Source organism: Danio rerio, chromosome 1 (assembly GCF_049306965.1).
Source record: "Danio rerio strain Tuebingen ecotype United States chromosome 1, GRCz12tu, whole genome shotgun sequence".
Classification (NCBI taxonomy): domain Eukaryota; kingdom Metazoa; phylum Chordata; class Actinopteri; order Cypriniformes; family Danionidae; genus Danio; species Danio rerio.
Window position 1 is genome coordinate 44000001 of NC_133176.1, and position 13337 is coordinate 44013337.

A 13337-nucleotide genomic window follows, 5' to 3' on the forward strand; every position below is an offset into this window, starting at 1 on the left:
GTCGATTCTGAAACCAGATTTTGACTTGAGTCTCGGTAAGCTGCAAGGAGTTCGCCAAGCACGCGCGCTCCGCGCTGCTCAGGTAGCGCTTCATGTCAAACGTAGATTCCAGTTGGAAGATCTGTCTTTTTGAAAATATAGTGCGCGTTTTCTTCTTCGTCATCAGTTTATTCTTCTTGCCGTTGTTCTTTTGCTGCGCGTCGTCGCAGCTGTCCGCGCTCTCGCTGCGCATGTCGACGGCTTTGAGCGCGTCCACAGTCGCATCCCCCTCTCTGTTGAGTTTATCTGAAATCCAGGCAGATGCTATTGATGTTTGTTCACGAAAAAAAAATATCACAGTTGGAAATACCACATTATAGCAGTTTTGTGCCGAAATCAAAAACAATATCTTACCAATGCCATGCAATCTTGCATCTGACCCTTCTTTACATGGATCCTCGCTCTCTCCGGGGTGATGAAGACAGCCATCCCGACACACCACGAGCGATGCCCTTGAATGACAGCTGTCAAAGTTTCTGCTGCTCGTCTTGGAGTTGAGGATATTGTCAATGGTGAACTTCAAAGAAGCGGGTCGACATGACGCGTCCTCCTTGCTCATATTCTCCGTTAGATGCGGGTCCGTGTCTGTGCCTCTTTTTCCCCCGTTTCATAAACTAGCGTCTCGATTCTCCGAACACCATCGCTCCACGACGCGCAGTGCTGCTGCGTTTGCCTAGGCTGTTAGTCCACTGACCGGAAGAGCACGATTCTCCATCGTTTATTGGTCATGAGAGTCAGACAGCACGGCGGCCAATGGCAGAGGGGGGTGGGAGCTTCAGATCAAACCTATCCAGACATCTGGCACACATACTTTAATATTTGAACTACACTGTGCTGCCTACTATTTTTAATGAGTGCTTTTAAGAAATGGAAAATAAATTCTGATTTTAGCATGGAGGCCAATTTTGCGACCTTCTCCAGTTCGTTTGATAACCCTTGTTGTGGCGTGTCAATTGGAGATGAAATAATGTTGAATTGCTTATACCAAATATTTTTAATTGACCCTTAAATTCCCTATAAATTTAATTATAGCTACTGTAAATTACATTTTCTATTTGCACGTAAGCCTATTTGGAATCCCCTATGGTTGTGTGCTGATGATTTACCAAAGTTTGTCTTTTTCATATAACAGCCTAGTTAATATTTTGTGGCAATACGTTGTTTTTGAAACGATTCTTCAGAACTTTAGCAGACGAAATTAACTATTTTGCTACTTTTTCATTAGCTGATTCATATAGGCATACATTTGATTAGTTATTTTTAAGTTTCTGTGGCTTTTTAATAATTTAGCTTGCTAATGATTGTTTTGAACATTGAAAGCATACATGGTCGATAATGTGTAATAAATATTATTTTATTGAGCCCCCGGTCACCACGATTAAGTTTTAATTGTCTTTTAAGCTTCGTATTCCAGAATTCCTTATTCGGGACTGTTTTAAAACGAAATAGCACATTTCAACACTTTATAAACCGTAATAAGTGTTTGCAGGTCTTAATACAATAGAATGATGTCGTCCCAAAAGTGTCTAATCTTATTATCCATATTAAGCCTTATTATTGTACTGTCTAATAGGCTACTGAATATGCTTTAGCCGTGTGCCTACAAGTAGGCTAACTTTTCATGGGATTTGTCAGCTATTGTATTTTGGCTTTATTCGTTTAAATTTGGATATTCTTTAAAATACTTTATGTAGCCTAAATCAGGACATGATTTAATTTAATGTTGCGTTTTCTGTTCAATATGTGAACTGTAAATATGAAGGCCTCGTGTTTGTGATTATGCCTAATAGTTACATAATTTACAAGTGGGATTATCTAAATGTAATATTTTGATTGTGTGTTTAATTTGGACACCAGTGGAAACATATATTTCATAAATCATAATACATGATCTTTTACCCCAGCTGTTCCGTAGTCTTGACCTCGAAGCACACACAGGCTCACACATCTCAGAAACCATGAAAACCAGCATTTACAGGAAAATCACATTGATTTAACGTGATTTGTTTATTTAAATTTATAGTGTGAAAAGTGACAAAACTTATAAATCGGTGGTTCTTAATAAAATATATTTGCACAAAGCATGTGTTGCCATTTTATTTACATAAGTGAAGGCGCCATGCACAGATTATATATTATAGACATTACAGTGGCAATTGACACAAACATGTCTATCTCGTGTGATCTTGTGATAATAGGTGTTTTCTTGTCTTTGGATGCAGCAGACATCCGTAGGCCTACTGCGGTTTCCAGCAGGATATGTGTATCAGTTATTGCACCATTCAAAATCATTAATCGATATGATTATTGTCATTGGGCTCCTGTATTGTCAGTTCAGCCAGTCTCCAAAGATCAGACAAGGCCTGTCATCTGCGATGTCATTAAATTCACTGAATGAGCAAAGGACGACAATGGATAGTTCACTGAATTTGAAAAGCCCATTAATGGTGGCGAGACTTGAGACCCGTTAAAACTGAGTGTCGACATGGGTGTAGCTTTATCGTGGTACAAGATCGGCACCCGTACAATCCGCTGAGAGTTGTGGTTAAAATTAACAGCCTCTAAATCCGCGGCCAGTTGTCTTTTCCATTTGTTTCGCCGGTTTTGAAACCAGATTTTCACCTGGGTCTCGGTCAGGTGCAGGGAGGCCGCGAGCCCCGCGCGCTCAGAGCTGCTGAGGTATCTCTTCATGTCGAATGTGGACTCTAGCTGGAAAACCTGGCTTCTGCTGAACACAGTTCGGGTCTTTTTCTTTCGGGCTGAGCCGGGTTCGGAAGTGTCTGGCCCCGAACGCTCATCGAAGAGCTGTCGAGCGTCGTCACCCTCGTCAACCGCACAACCGCTCATTTTTCGGTCCACTACTCCATCAAGAGGCTCAGAGGCCAAAGGGGTGTCTCTGTCGCTGCGGGAATATTCACTGGAATTGCGGCTTTCCTCTCTTGGACCTGAATAATGGTTAGATGGAATGTTTAAGCGTTTGAGAAGAAATGCATATTTTATTTGATTAGACAGTACTGTACAGCAGCATATCAAAAATATACCCTCTGTGTAGGCTATAATCTGGGCCTGCTCCCATATGTGCAATATTGTGTCCCCATATGCGGAGCCGGATCTCTCCCTGTGGCTTTCACAGCTTTACAGAGTTAACGAATCAGACAAACCAATTGCACTCTTAAGCCTTTAACGAGTTTGGGAAGTCTTTCATTGCAATTCAGCGGATCCACACATTCGGGCTGCTTTTGTTGGTTTTACCTAATGAGGCTTAAAACTAATGTGGACATGCCAGTGGCGTAATTGCTTCTGTACAGTAACACGGAGAATAATTATTCAGTTGGGAACTAATAATGAGCAAGTCAGTCTGCTCCATTAATGAAAAGCGCAGCCAATTCAAGCTTGTGCTCTCTTTTAAATTAGTCACCCATGTGGAGATCACTGTTTTGTTTAGAAAATCTTTAGGTTTTAAAGCAAAGCATTATGCTATTTGATTTTAACCATATGAACTGAATGAACGAGTCTATCCCATAACTTACTCTTGGAGGTTTCGCGTCCTTTCCACTCCAGCGGCGAGATCTCCGTCTTGAAGCCCGCGCTGGACGCTTGAACGCACATTTCTTTCCGATATGCGTTCGGGTAGCGCTTGAGAGCATTCGCTCTCTCCGTGCCATCGTTATCCTTTATTGGACAGACAGGCTTTTCTGTCCTACAAGAGCCAAGCAAATTCTCGATAAAAAACGACGAGCCCCTGGATGTGGTGGAAGTGTGCTGTTGCTGGCTTTTTTCATGCATGTCTTGAGCAAATATACCAGTTATAGAAATAGTCGGGTGATACGTGAATACCTCTAAGCAAAAAGTAACCAATCCTTTCTTTCCGGATATCCCACCATCGCTATCCTTTGTGCGTCCGCGGCGCCAGTACGGAAAGAAGCGGGGCTGTAGTAAAGAAAAATCCTAGTCGAGTCAAACGCTTAACAAGCGGAGGGCATTCTGCTATTGGACGACTACAATAGCAAATGGGATTACACGCGAAAGGGTAGGCTATTACCGGCTCCAGTTCGACTTCGCTTTTGATCGTGCCTCGGGGTCGGTGGAACCCCTGTCACAGAGGGCTTTATTTGGGTCAATTAGGGAGCAAATCAAAATACAGATAGTGGTTGAGCGCATCGCGTCAGCTGGGGATCTCGCAGAATCGGATGCTGCTCCGTCTATTGGTCGGATGGATCGCTACATCACAGCGACGTTACAGCAAACGCCACTGTTTGGCAAAGAGACAGCCTTCTTCGGGGTATCCCAGGATATGTTGTGCTGGGTTAATGCATTAAATACGTCTGTTAATGTGTTTAAACCACATCTAAAACATTCCAGATTTTTTAAGCTAATCGTGATCTGTAAAACACTAAGCTTTTTAGATCAGCCTTATTAGATATGTTTACCTACTGACCCATGATATTCGATTGAAAAATAGGCTGTTTATTCGAGCGTAAACGTTGTGAATTGAAATAAATAAGTTCATGAGTGTGTCTTTACATTATTAGGACAAATGCATGGATTTGGATTTCTGTTCAAATTTACACTTATTTCAGCTATTTTTTTTTAAACTCGCAAGATAGGAAAAACAGAACCTACAAATAATTCGTAATTCAGAATGAAAACGTTAATTAAATCTAGGTCCTATATTTTATCAATCTTAACGTATAATAAAAAAATTATCTAAAAGCATTTATTTCTGTTAGGAGCTATATAAATCACGGACATCAACCATATCATACGGGTAAAATGATTCTTACATTTGATATTTAAAAAAGCCTACTTTTAGTATAACGTGATTTGATAGCCATGTGTTTACGACAAAACATTTTAATACAATAAACAAATATATTCATAAATTTGAACAGCAATACCAAATAAAATACGGAGGAAATATGAAAGTAGGTCAAGTTTAAAATAAACAAAGAAATCTAAATTTATTTAGTTTGTTTACTTTTATGTAAACGATGTGATCTGACCTTTGTAATTGTTATTACTTCGACAACAGACAACAAATATTTTTAGATAGCCCAACGTCTTATTTAATAGCCTAAAGCAAATCTAAATGTTATCACAGTGATAATGCTTTTGCGACGACTCATCGTAATCATTTTCCGTACTTTTAATTAATGATTTGAGTGAAATTGAAAACTTAAAGTCTGTCATGTACTGTAAGTTAAATTCTGTTATTTAAATGTGTTTATACATGGAAAACATTAAAACGAGAAATACAGAAAACGTTTGGCATACATAACATAAAATGGTAATTTTTAATGTGCATATTAAAAGAAATATGGTTGTATTTTTCACTATTTTGGAATGATGTTAATAAGAAGACATTTTCCTATTTGGCGAATGTCTTCCAGTGCTGTTTTTGTTCTTGTTGTTGCTGCTCCGTTTAAAATACTAAAACGTTGCCAATCGAAGTTTATTGATATATAGGCCTATTCGTTTGAATGCATATGCTACATGCATATGCTTTCTTTTTCTTTCTTTCTTTCTTTCTTTCTTTCTTTCTTTCTTTCTTTCTTTCTTTCTTTCTTTCTTTCTTTCTTTCTTTCTTTCTTTCTTTCTTTCTCTTCATTGAAGGTGAAATGTTAAATAAATGACCGAAATGGACAAAAAGATTATTGCCATTAGCCTATTTAAAATGCATGAATTATGTTATTTGCATCGTCTATACGAAATAAATGTTTAAGGGTGTATTTTTTTAAAAAAATAAAGATACGTGATTATTCTGACATGAAAACCTCAACAAAATTATATTACTTCAGTGTTCTTGATTTAGTGAGATCAAATCCTAATTGTTTTCCGCTGTTTAAAATTGTTAAATAGCGTAAAACTGAGAACTTTGTTAAATTATTTCACGAACAATGTTATGAGACAGAACAGGAATTTCAGTAGTCATTTAAAGCATATTGTTTATTTTTAGGCCACTGTTATTTATGAAAAATAAATATTAGGCCTAATATTGTTTTATTTTTATCAAAATGCAATTCGAGTGTTTTTTTTTTAAAACGCAGACTTATCTGCCCACCCGTTTACATAACTGTTGCTATGTTTTGAACTATCTGATTGATTAATTTACGAAAAGAAAAAGAAAATACAAATTGTTGTCGTACTTGTTAACACCATGTAGCTAATAATGGCTAATCGATATATTTTTAATTTCAGTCAAGATCCAGTAAATTATAGAAAATTTATTTATTTATTTTGTTTATTATTAAATAAATCAATTTAAAATAAATAATTTTTGGCCTGTATATTAGCCTATGTTCTTTATATTATATTCTTTCAAGTAAATATTTTAGAGAATTCCCTTTAGTAGGCCTATTTAGAGAAGGGCCTGATTTGTATTTTTGCCAATATTGGCCAAACTGTGCTTGGCATGGTCTCTTGCAGACAACAAAGGCAAAATCAAAGTCACTTACTGTATATGAACAGGCTTAAAAAAAACGATCATGTGTGATACGTTGTTTCAGGTAAAATGATGTCTAGTTTGTTCTCTGTGGAAATTAATGCCTGTTTGCTTTTTAAACCATGGCTGATATCCCCACTAACTCACTCGCAGAGGTTTTGATGTATCGACTGGAGTTCTCTTCTCTACTTTCCTACTCTTTCTTCTTTATCTTGTGAGTGAGAGGCAGAGATTATTTAGCTCATATTACTGTGTGTACTTCAGGACTTTCCCTGATATGGCACCAAGTCCGACCCCCTGTATGCTAGGGCAGACAGCACTGGCCTCATGGGCATGTAACCCCACTGATCCTTATCCAGACTGGCATGGCCTTTTCACACTGGTGACCAGTATTGAAACCTTTAATGCGCGCTCTCTCTCTTTTCTTTCTTTTCTTTTTTCTCTCTCAACGCACATTACCTTTCTTCCATTTATTTAACTACCCTTTGCCCCCCGTTGTCTTTCACTATATGTCACATTTCTTTCCCATCACATGGATCATCCCTCCCATTACCTATATCTCTATGTTCACATGATGTCAGTTTTCTCTAAATAAGCTTCGAAAGATTTGTTTTACCACATGGTCCAAGCAACCATATTTCCTTCTAGGGATTGGACCAAGAAAGGAAATCTGAGCAAATAAACTAACCAAGTATCAAAAGGAAAAAAAAAGTATGGATTTGCTTGTTTGTTAAGATCCTTGTGCATTATCCTGTTGTGATGGCATAAGCTCTCATCATGGCCGTATACGAATATTAAAAGACTTAGATTAGATTAGCATATATGACCTAGTTCAGTTAAGTTCTGCATCCAACCTGTCACTCATTTGCTTCTGAAAACAGAGACTGATGGCGCTGCAATATAGGCTAAAGGCCTAGTCTAGTAATCCAATCAAGATATTATGTCTGTATCTTATTTCAGCCCCAAAATTTAAAGTTTCATTTGTGCAATTATTCTTCTGCATTTATCAATCCAGGCCCATGGAAAAAACGCATATTACTTTTTTTCTCGCAACAGTTTCAAAGTGAAATATCCAGTGGGCAAAGTTTTCTCAGAAATAAATATGGAAACGTTTTAGAGAGCATACTTAAACAAAAGATTCTTTATGTATGGTTCCATGAAAACTATTTAACACGAATAGAACTATTAGGCCATTGGTCAAATGATTATTAAAAATGGAAAAATAGAAAATATAATATGTTTCTATAAAGAAATGCTCAATGAACGTTTTTCGTGGGAGTATTGGCTAAATTAATCTATGGCACCGCTGCGAAAACCTCCTTCGACCATTTATTTCGTATCGCGGCAGTTTGGAAATCAGGTGTCTTGAGTGCGCATAAAGGTTATTTATTTGCCATGATTACAAAATAACTACACTTTATTTAATCTAAAACGTAACTGACAGACAGAACGATATAAATGTACCCTATCAGCTAAACTAGCAATGCTTTCAATTATTTAACTTTAAGTGATTTTGTCAAACGGTGTTTCACAGGACTTGGCTTCGAACGCTCCTCATCTCAAGCGCACTAGGTGCGAAAACGAACGACTTGACGGGAAATTACAGATATGAAGACAAATATGTTATGAAAACGGTACAGAATATACGTTTACAAATCATGCTCTGTGGTAAACGTTTTTGAGGAGATAATAGCATTGTGCAAGTGACCCTGCAGAGGTAATTGTAAACTTATTTACAGCCTTAAATAAAGTTGATAGGGGTTCACTGAGAAGTATAAAAGTTGATAATTTTAGTACATCTGTTGTTCATTTCAGTTGCAAATTGAAGCGAATTATATATAGTATATATAATTATGTATAAATACGAATACATTTTTGAAATTTTGCAAGGCACAGGTAACCTACTGTACGTGTCACATCGATCTTGGCGTTAAAAGAGGAGGCATGTGGTGTGACTATGAAGCCCCATCTGTTGGTGTGGTTACAGTAATGCAAGTAAAAGATGTGTAACTCACTTTGACATTATTATAATAGGCAAATTAGCAGAAGTGTATGTTCAGGCATCTTAAGATGTAAATAATAAGTCTGTATTGCAGACATTCCTCATAAGCAAAATTATCAAAGAGAGAACAAATATGCTAAAAGAATGCAGAACCATCCAGACGTTTATGTTACTCTGCTTACTAGTGCGTAACACACCCTAGGCTGTAAAGGCTTTGTTTAACGTGTGGCATGATGTGTGCGTGTGGGTTCAGAAACTCGCAAATTAATATTAAAAGCTCTTGCATGTGGGAAAATGTGCATTGTTTCCTTAATTTTTTCAGCACAGCCATTTAAAGAGTGTTGTCTGTTGGCTTGATAGAGATTTTTCAGTTTTTGAAACTCAGATTAGTTTACATTTATAATGTAATCCTAAATAAGTGTGTTTATAATAAAGAAAAGTAAAAACACATAAAATAGTTGAAAAGACTCTTTTTATTTGTTCAATAATGTTTACCAAACATTTTAACATTAACAAAATTCATCAAGTGATAAAAGCCTTCTCCCAAATATCAATAAGCATTTTGTCAATTTTATATATTGGAAAATCATATTTTTATATTTTGACTTTGGGAAAATAAAATTAATTAATTAAAAACTTGGTAATGTGTTGGAGATGTACAGTGCTTAGCATAAATTGTACACTGTATTTTGAAAATTAATATTTTTATCAATTTCTCAGTGAATAAAGGTAATGTATTTCGGTGCAATTAAACAAAACAGATTTATTAAACAGATATATTTATTAAAATAATAATAATAATAAATAAATATCTTTTGTTTTTCTTTAAATTTGTTCTTAAAAATATATATATATATATATATATATTGTATATATATATTGTATATATTGTATAATAATTATATATATATGTATATTTATATATATATATATATATATATATATATATATATATATATATATATATATATGTATATTTATATATATTTATATATATGTATATTTATATATATATATATATATATATATATATATATATATATATATATATATATATATATATATATATATATATATATATATATATATATATATATATTTATAATTTATTTATTTCACCAACACGTAAATTTGGGTTACTAATTTTTGGACCATTATTGTAAAATATTTTGTTAAATTAGCTTAAGATTTGGCTTCAGTACTGACTAATGTAATGCATATGCACGTAACTCTGTACAATTCTATGTTTGAATAAATTAATAAAATACATGACAAAAATTATAAACAATGATATTTTGGATAATATTTTAAACAATTCTGAAATAGATTTGGAAAAAGTTTTTTGCAGAGCAAATGTTTAGATTAAAATGATTATTGTTATTAATATGTTGTTGTTGTTGTTGTTTTTGTTGTTGTTGTTTTTGAAGATTTAAAGATGACTTTTCACCAGCAGTTTGAACCAAGTTTAGCAGTTGTTGTTGAAGGAATGTTGGTCTGTACAGCCGGTTGAACTGATGGATGGCAACATGGTTTTTGTGTTCAAAAGTTCAGTCAGTCATGACTTTTGTATGATTGTTAAAGACTGCTTGTTGTTTCCTAAAAGACAGTAGCTGGGTTCGGACTGGCTCTGCTATGCTTCTGTTTCGAGGACCCTTCATTTGACCCATTAAACTCTGCATTGACATCAGACACGTTTTCGGTCCAGGCATCTGCTGTGACTCTTTAGTGGTGCGGTCAGGCCGAACGCCCTCATGGTCTCTGCGGTCTGAACCTAGATTGAGTCGTCACCGTGAAATTGGACTTGATATATGGGCGGAGGTTGTGCTAAAGTTTTGCTGTGTTCTATGGCTAACAGTTAACCATTTTCTGAAACAAAGGGTTTGGAAAGAACCAGGTAAATGAAAACTGCATGAAAATTAAACTGTTGAACATATATTTTTGTAAAACTATAACATATTTTGGCATTAATTTGGATTATGCATCATATTAGTTACTATACAAACCTTTATGATGCTTTTGCTTTGTTTGTAAAAGAACATATAGTCCATCTGAATACTTTTATTCATTTTAGCTATGAATTAAAAAAGTGTTTATTAGCTATGAAAAAAGTTCCCAAAAAAAAAAGTTCCTTTTTTCAGGGTTTTTTTCAAAATGTAAAATCTTCTGGCTTTGCTGGAGTTATAACTATGGGTAGGCCCACATGGAATCTGTACGTGCAGAATTTTGCAGATTTCTGCAAATTTTTATCCCATCATTAATTCTGTTTATTTACTTGAGTAAATGTGTGTAAATCTAAATTTATTTAGTTTTTTTTAAATTATTTTATAAAAATATTGTTGACTAATCTGAAAATGTTCATCTTATTTATGTACAATGCAGTTTGTACAGTAATATTTTCTGTCTTTTAGTAGAGATTATATGACAGACTTGCTTTGTTTACCAAATAAAGTGAATCTAATGATTGGCAGTTTAAACACTAAATAGAAATTAAAAATGTATTACTTTTTATTTCACATATTAAAGTTTTAGTTATGATAATCCCAAAATAGTTCCGTAGAAATCCGCAGTTTTTATCAAAATTCTCAGCAGAAATAGCAAAAAAACGTCCGCAGATTCGTCTGGCCCTTGCTATAGGTTTGAGTATAATGTTAACAATATATTCTATAAAGGTCAGATTTTATTATATAGACCATTTCAATGTGGTCATGTCATTGTTCTATGAATATTTTTTGCTTATCAAACTATTTTATAACTGTAACAAAAGGCAGTTCAATAATAGCTTAATTTTAAAAAAGCTATCATAATATTATATATAGTAAAAATAAACATAACATTATTTATGCAGCTCTTTTTAGATTCTCGGAAGCCAAAGAAATTAAAAATGTAAAAAAGAAAATGCATTGGGACCATTGTTTTTGTTTACATCCCTCCAAATGATCTATAGCAGTGATTCTCAAACTTTTTTTATCAAGTACCACCTCAGAAAAAAATTGTCTTTCCAAGTACCACCAAAATGAGAAGTATTGAAATACAGTAGCTTAGTAGGCCCAGTAAAGCAGCTACAACTCTGCACAGTTAAAAAACGTGGCAGATTACCTCATGTGATTATCACACATATTCAGAAAATTATCTAAATGAAATAACAAAATGTTTATTTTAAACTAAAAGTTTGGGTTTTTCCAATTCTTTCTTAACTCTTCTGAAGTTACAATATGTAACAGTCAAAAATGCCCAGTTCTTTCCTCTCTGGGCTGGCTGCCTGTCAGGACATGGATTGATTTTAAACGATAATTATTTGTTTATAAATCCTTAAACGATCTGGCACCTCCTTATTTAGCAGATCCCCTACATGTATGTAATCCTGGCAAGTCAATAAGGTCATCTGATTCAGTTTTTTCTTTCTGAATCAAGATCCCGGTGTAAGCTAAGTGGGGATCAGGCTTTTGTTGTTATCGCCCCAAAATACTGGAACAAGCTTCCACCTCACAATAGACATGCTCCAACTTTATCTGTGTTTAAAAACCTTCTGATACGGCATCTTTGTTCTTTAACATTTGAGCCTTTTTAATGTTAAGGGGTTTGTCTTATGTTTGAGTTGTTATGTATGTGTTGTATGACTTGTTATTTCAAGTAGTATTGATGTGTTCAGCACTGTAGGCAACATGTGTTGTAAATAATGTGCTATATTCAGTTGCAATCAGAGTTGTTAACCCCCCTTTGAAAATCTGTTTATTTTTAAAATATTTCCCAAGTTATGTTTAACAAAGCAAGGAAATTTTCAGAGTATGTCTGATCATAGTTTTTTCGTCTGAAGAAAGTCTTAGTTGTTTTATTTCGGCTAGAGAATAAAAGCAGTTATTAATTTTTTTAAAAACATTTTGAGGTCAAAATTATTATCCCCTTTAAGCTATATTTTTTAATGTTCTCCAGAACAAACCATCTTTATATACAATAACTTTATTAACCTAATTACCCAAATCTGCCTAGTTAATAGTTAAAATATTATTTACTGTCTTCATGGCAAAGATAAAATAAGTCAGTTATTAGAAATGAGTTATTAAAACTATTATGTTCAGAAATCTTCTCTCCATTAAACAGAAATTAGGGAAAAAATAAACAAGGGACTAATAATTCAAGGGGTTTAATAATTCTGATTGCAACTTTAAATAAACTAACCTACTAGCTAATAATATTGGCATTGTGTTGATTGAATATGTATATAATGACTACAAACATGTTTGAAAACATGACATCTCTTTTTATCGAACTCTTGTTTTTTTATGCAGTAATTTTAGAAGAAATGTCATCAGTTGTAAGTTATTCTTTACTTATTCTTCATGGGTTTGAGTTATTCTTTATTCAAACCCATACCTCCTGAAATTGTTTTCTAATTTTCTCTGGAAAAATGATTTGCAGTACAAATTAAATAATCAAACTAAATTAGATTTGAAAGAAAGAACTTTGAACCAACTTCACACATTCTCTAAAATCCTCTATAAACCTCTCTGAATGCAGTTACGTAGTGTTCGAGTTTTTTGTTCAGTTGGACAGATTGTTTGTACCGGTTTACAGCACTGAGAATTTTCTAGAAGAACAACATAATAGCCTCGTTAGTGCAGGATTTTATCTATTTATTTTTCAGCTTGGCCTAAAACGTCAGTTTATCTTCTTTATCAGCTGGAGGTTTTTAATGAAGAATGTCTGTTTGTTTAACCTCTTCATGCTATGTTGCCCCCTGTCAACCCCAGCTCGTCATGCAGCCCGCGAGGAGGTGAAAATGTGAGCTTTTTAAGCGCAGTTCGGATCAAACTAAAAATTCCACAGCTTAATCTTTCAACCTCGAATAAAAGAGAG

At 34.5% G+C, this 13337-nt stretch overlaps 2 protein-coding genes across 2 annotated transcripts in view; both read right to left on the minus strand.

The window, feature by feature from the left end:
• Window positions 1-675, minus strand: part of hmx4 (H6 family homeobox 4) — a 1528-nt gene extending 853 nt beyond the window's left edge. The window contains exons 1-2 of the mRNA NM_001045371.1: window positions 394-675; window positions 1-285 (exon numbers count right to left, since the gene is read on the minus strand). The exon at window positions 1-285 is cut by the window's left edge and continues 853 nt beyond it. Coding sequence (NP_001038836.2) covers window positions 1-285; window positions 394-598 — 490 coding nt within the window. The 5' untranslated portion in view covers window positions 599-675. The remainder of the gene's footprint in view (window positions 286-393) is intronic.
• Window positions 676-2391: 1716 nt separating this feature from the next.
• hmx1 (H6 family homeobox 1) lies at window positions 2392-3825 on the minus strand. Its single transcript, NM_001113526.1, is given in 2 exon segments — window positions 2392-2984; window positions 3570-3825. Coding segments are annotated over 2 exon segments (849 nt in total).
• Window positions 3826-13337: the final 9512 nt, after the last annotated feature.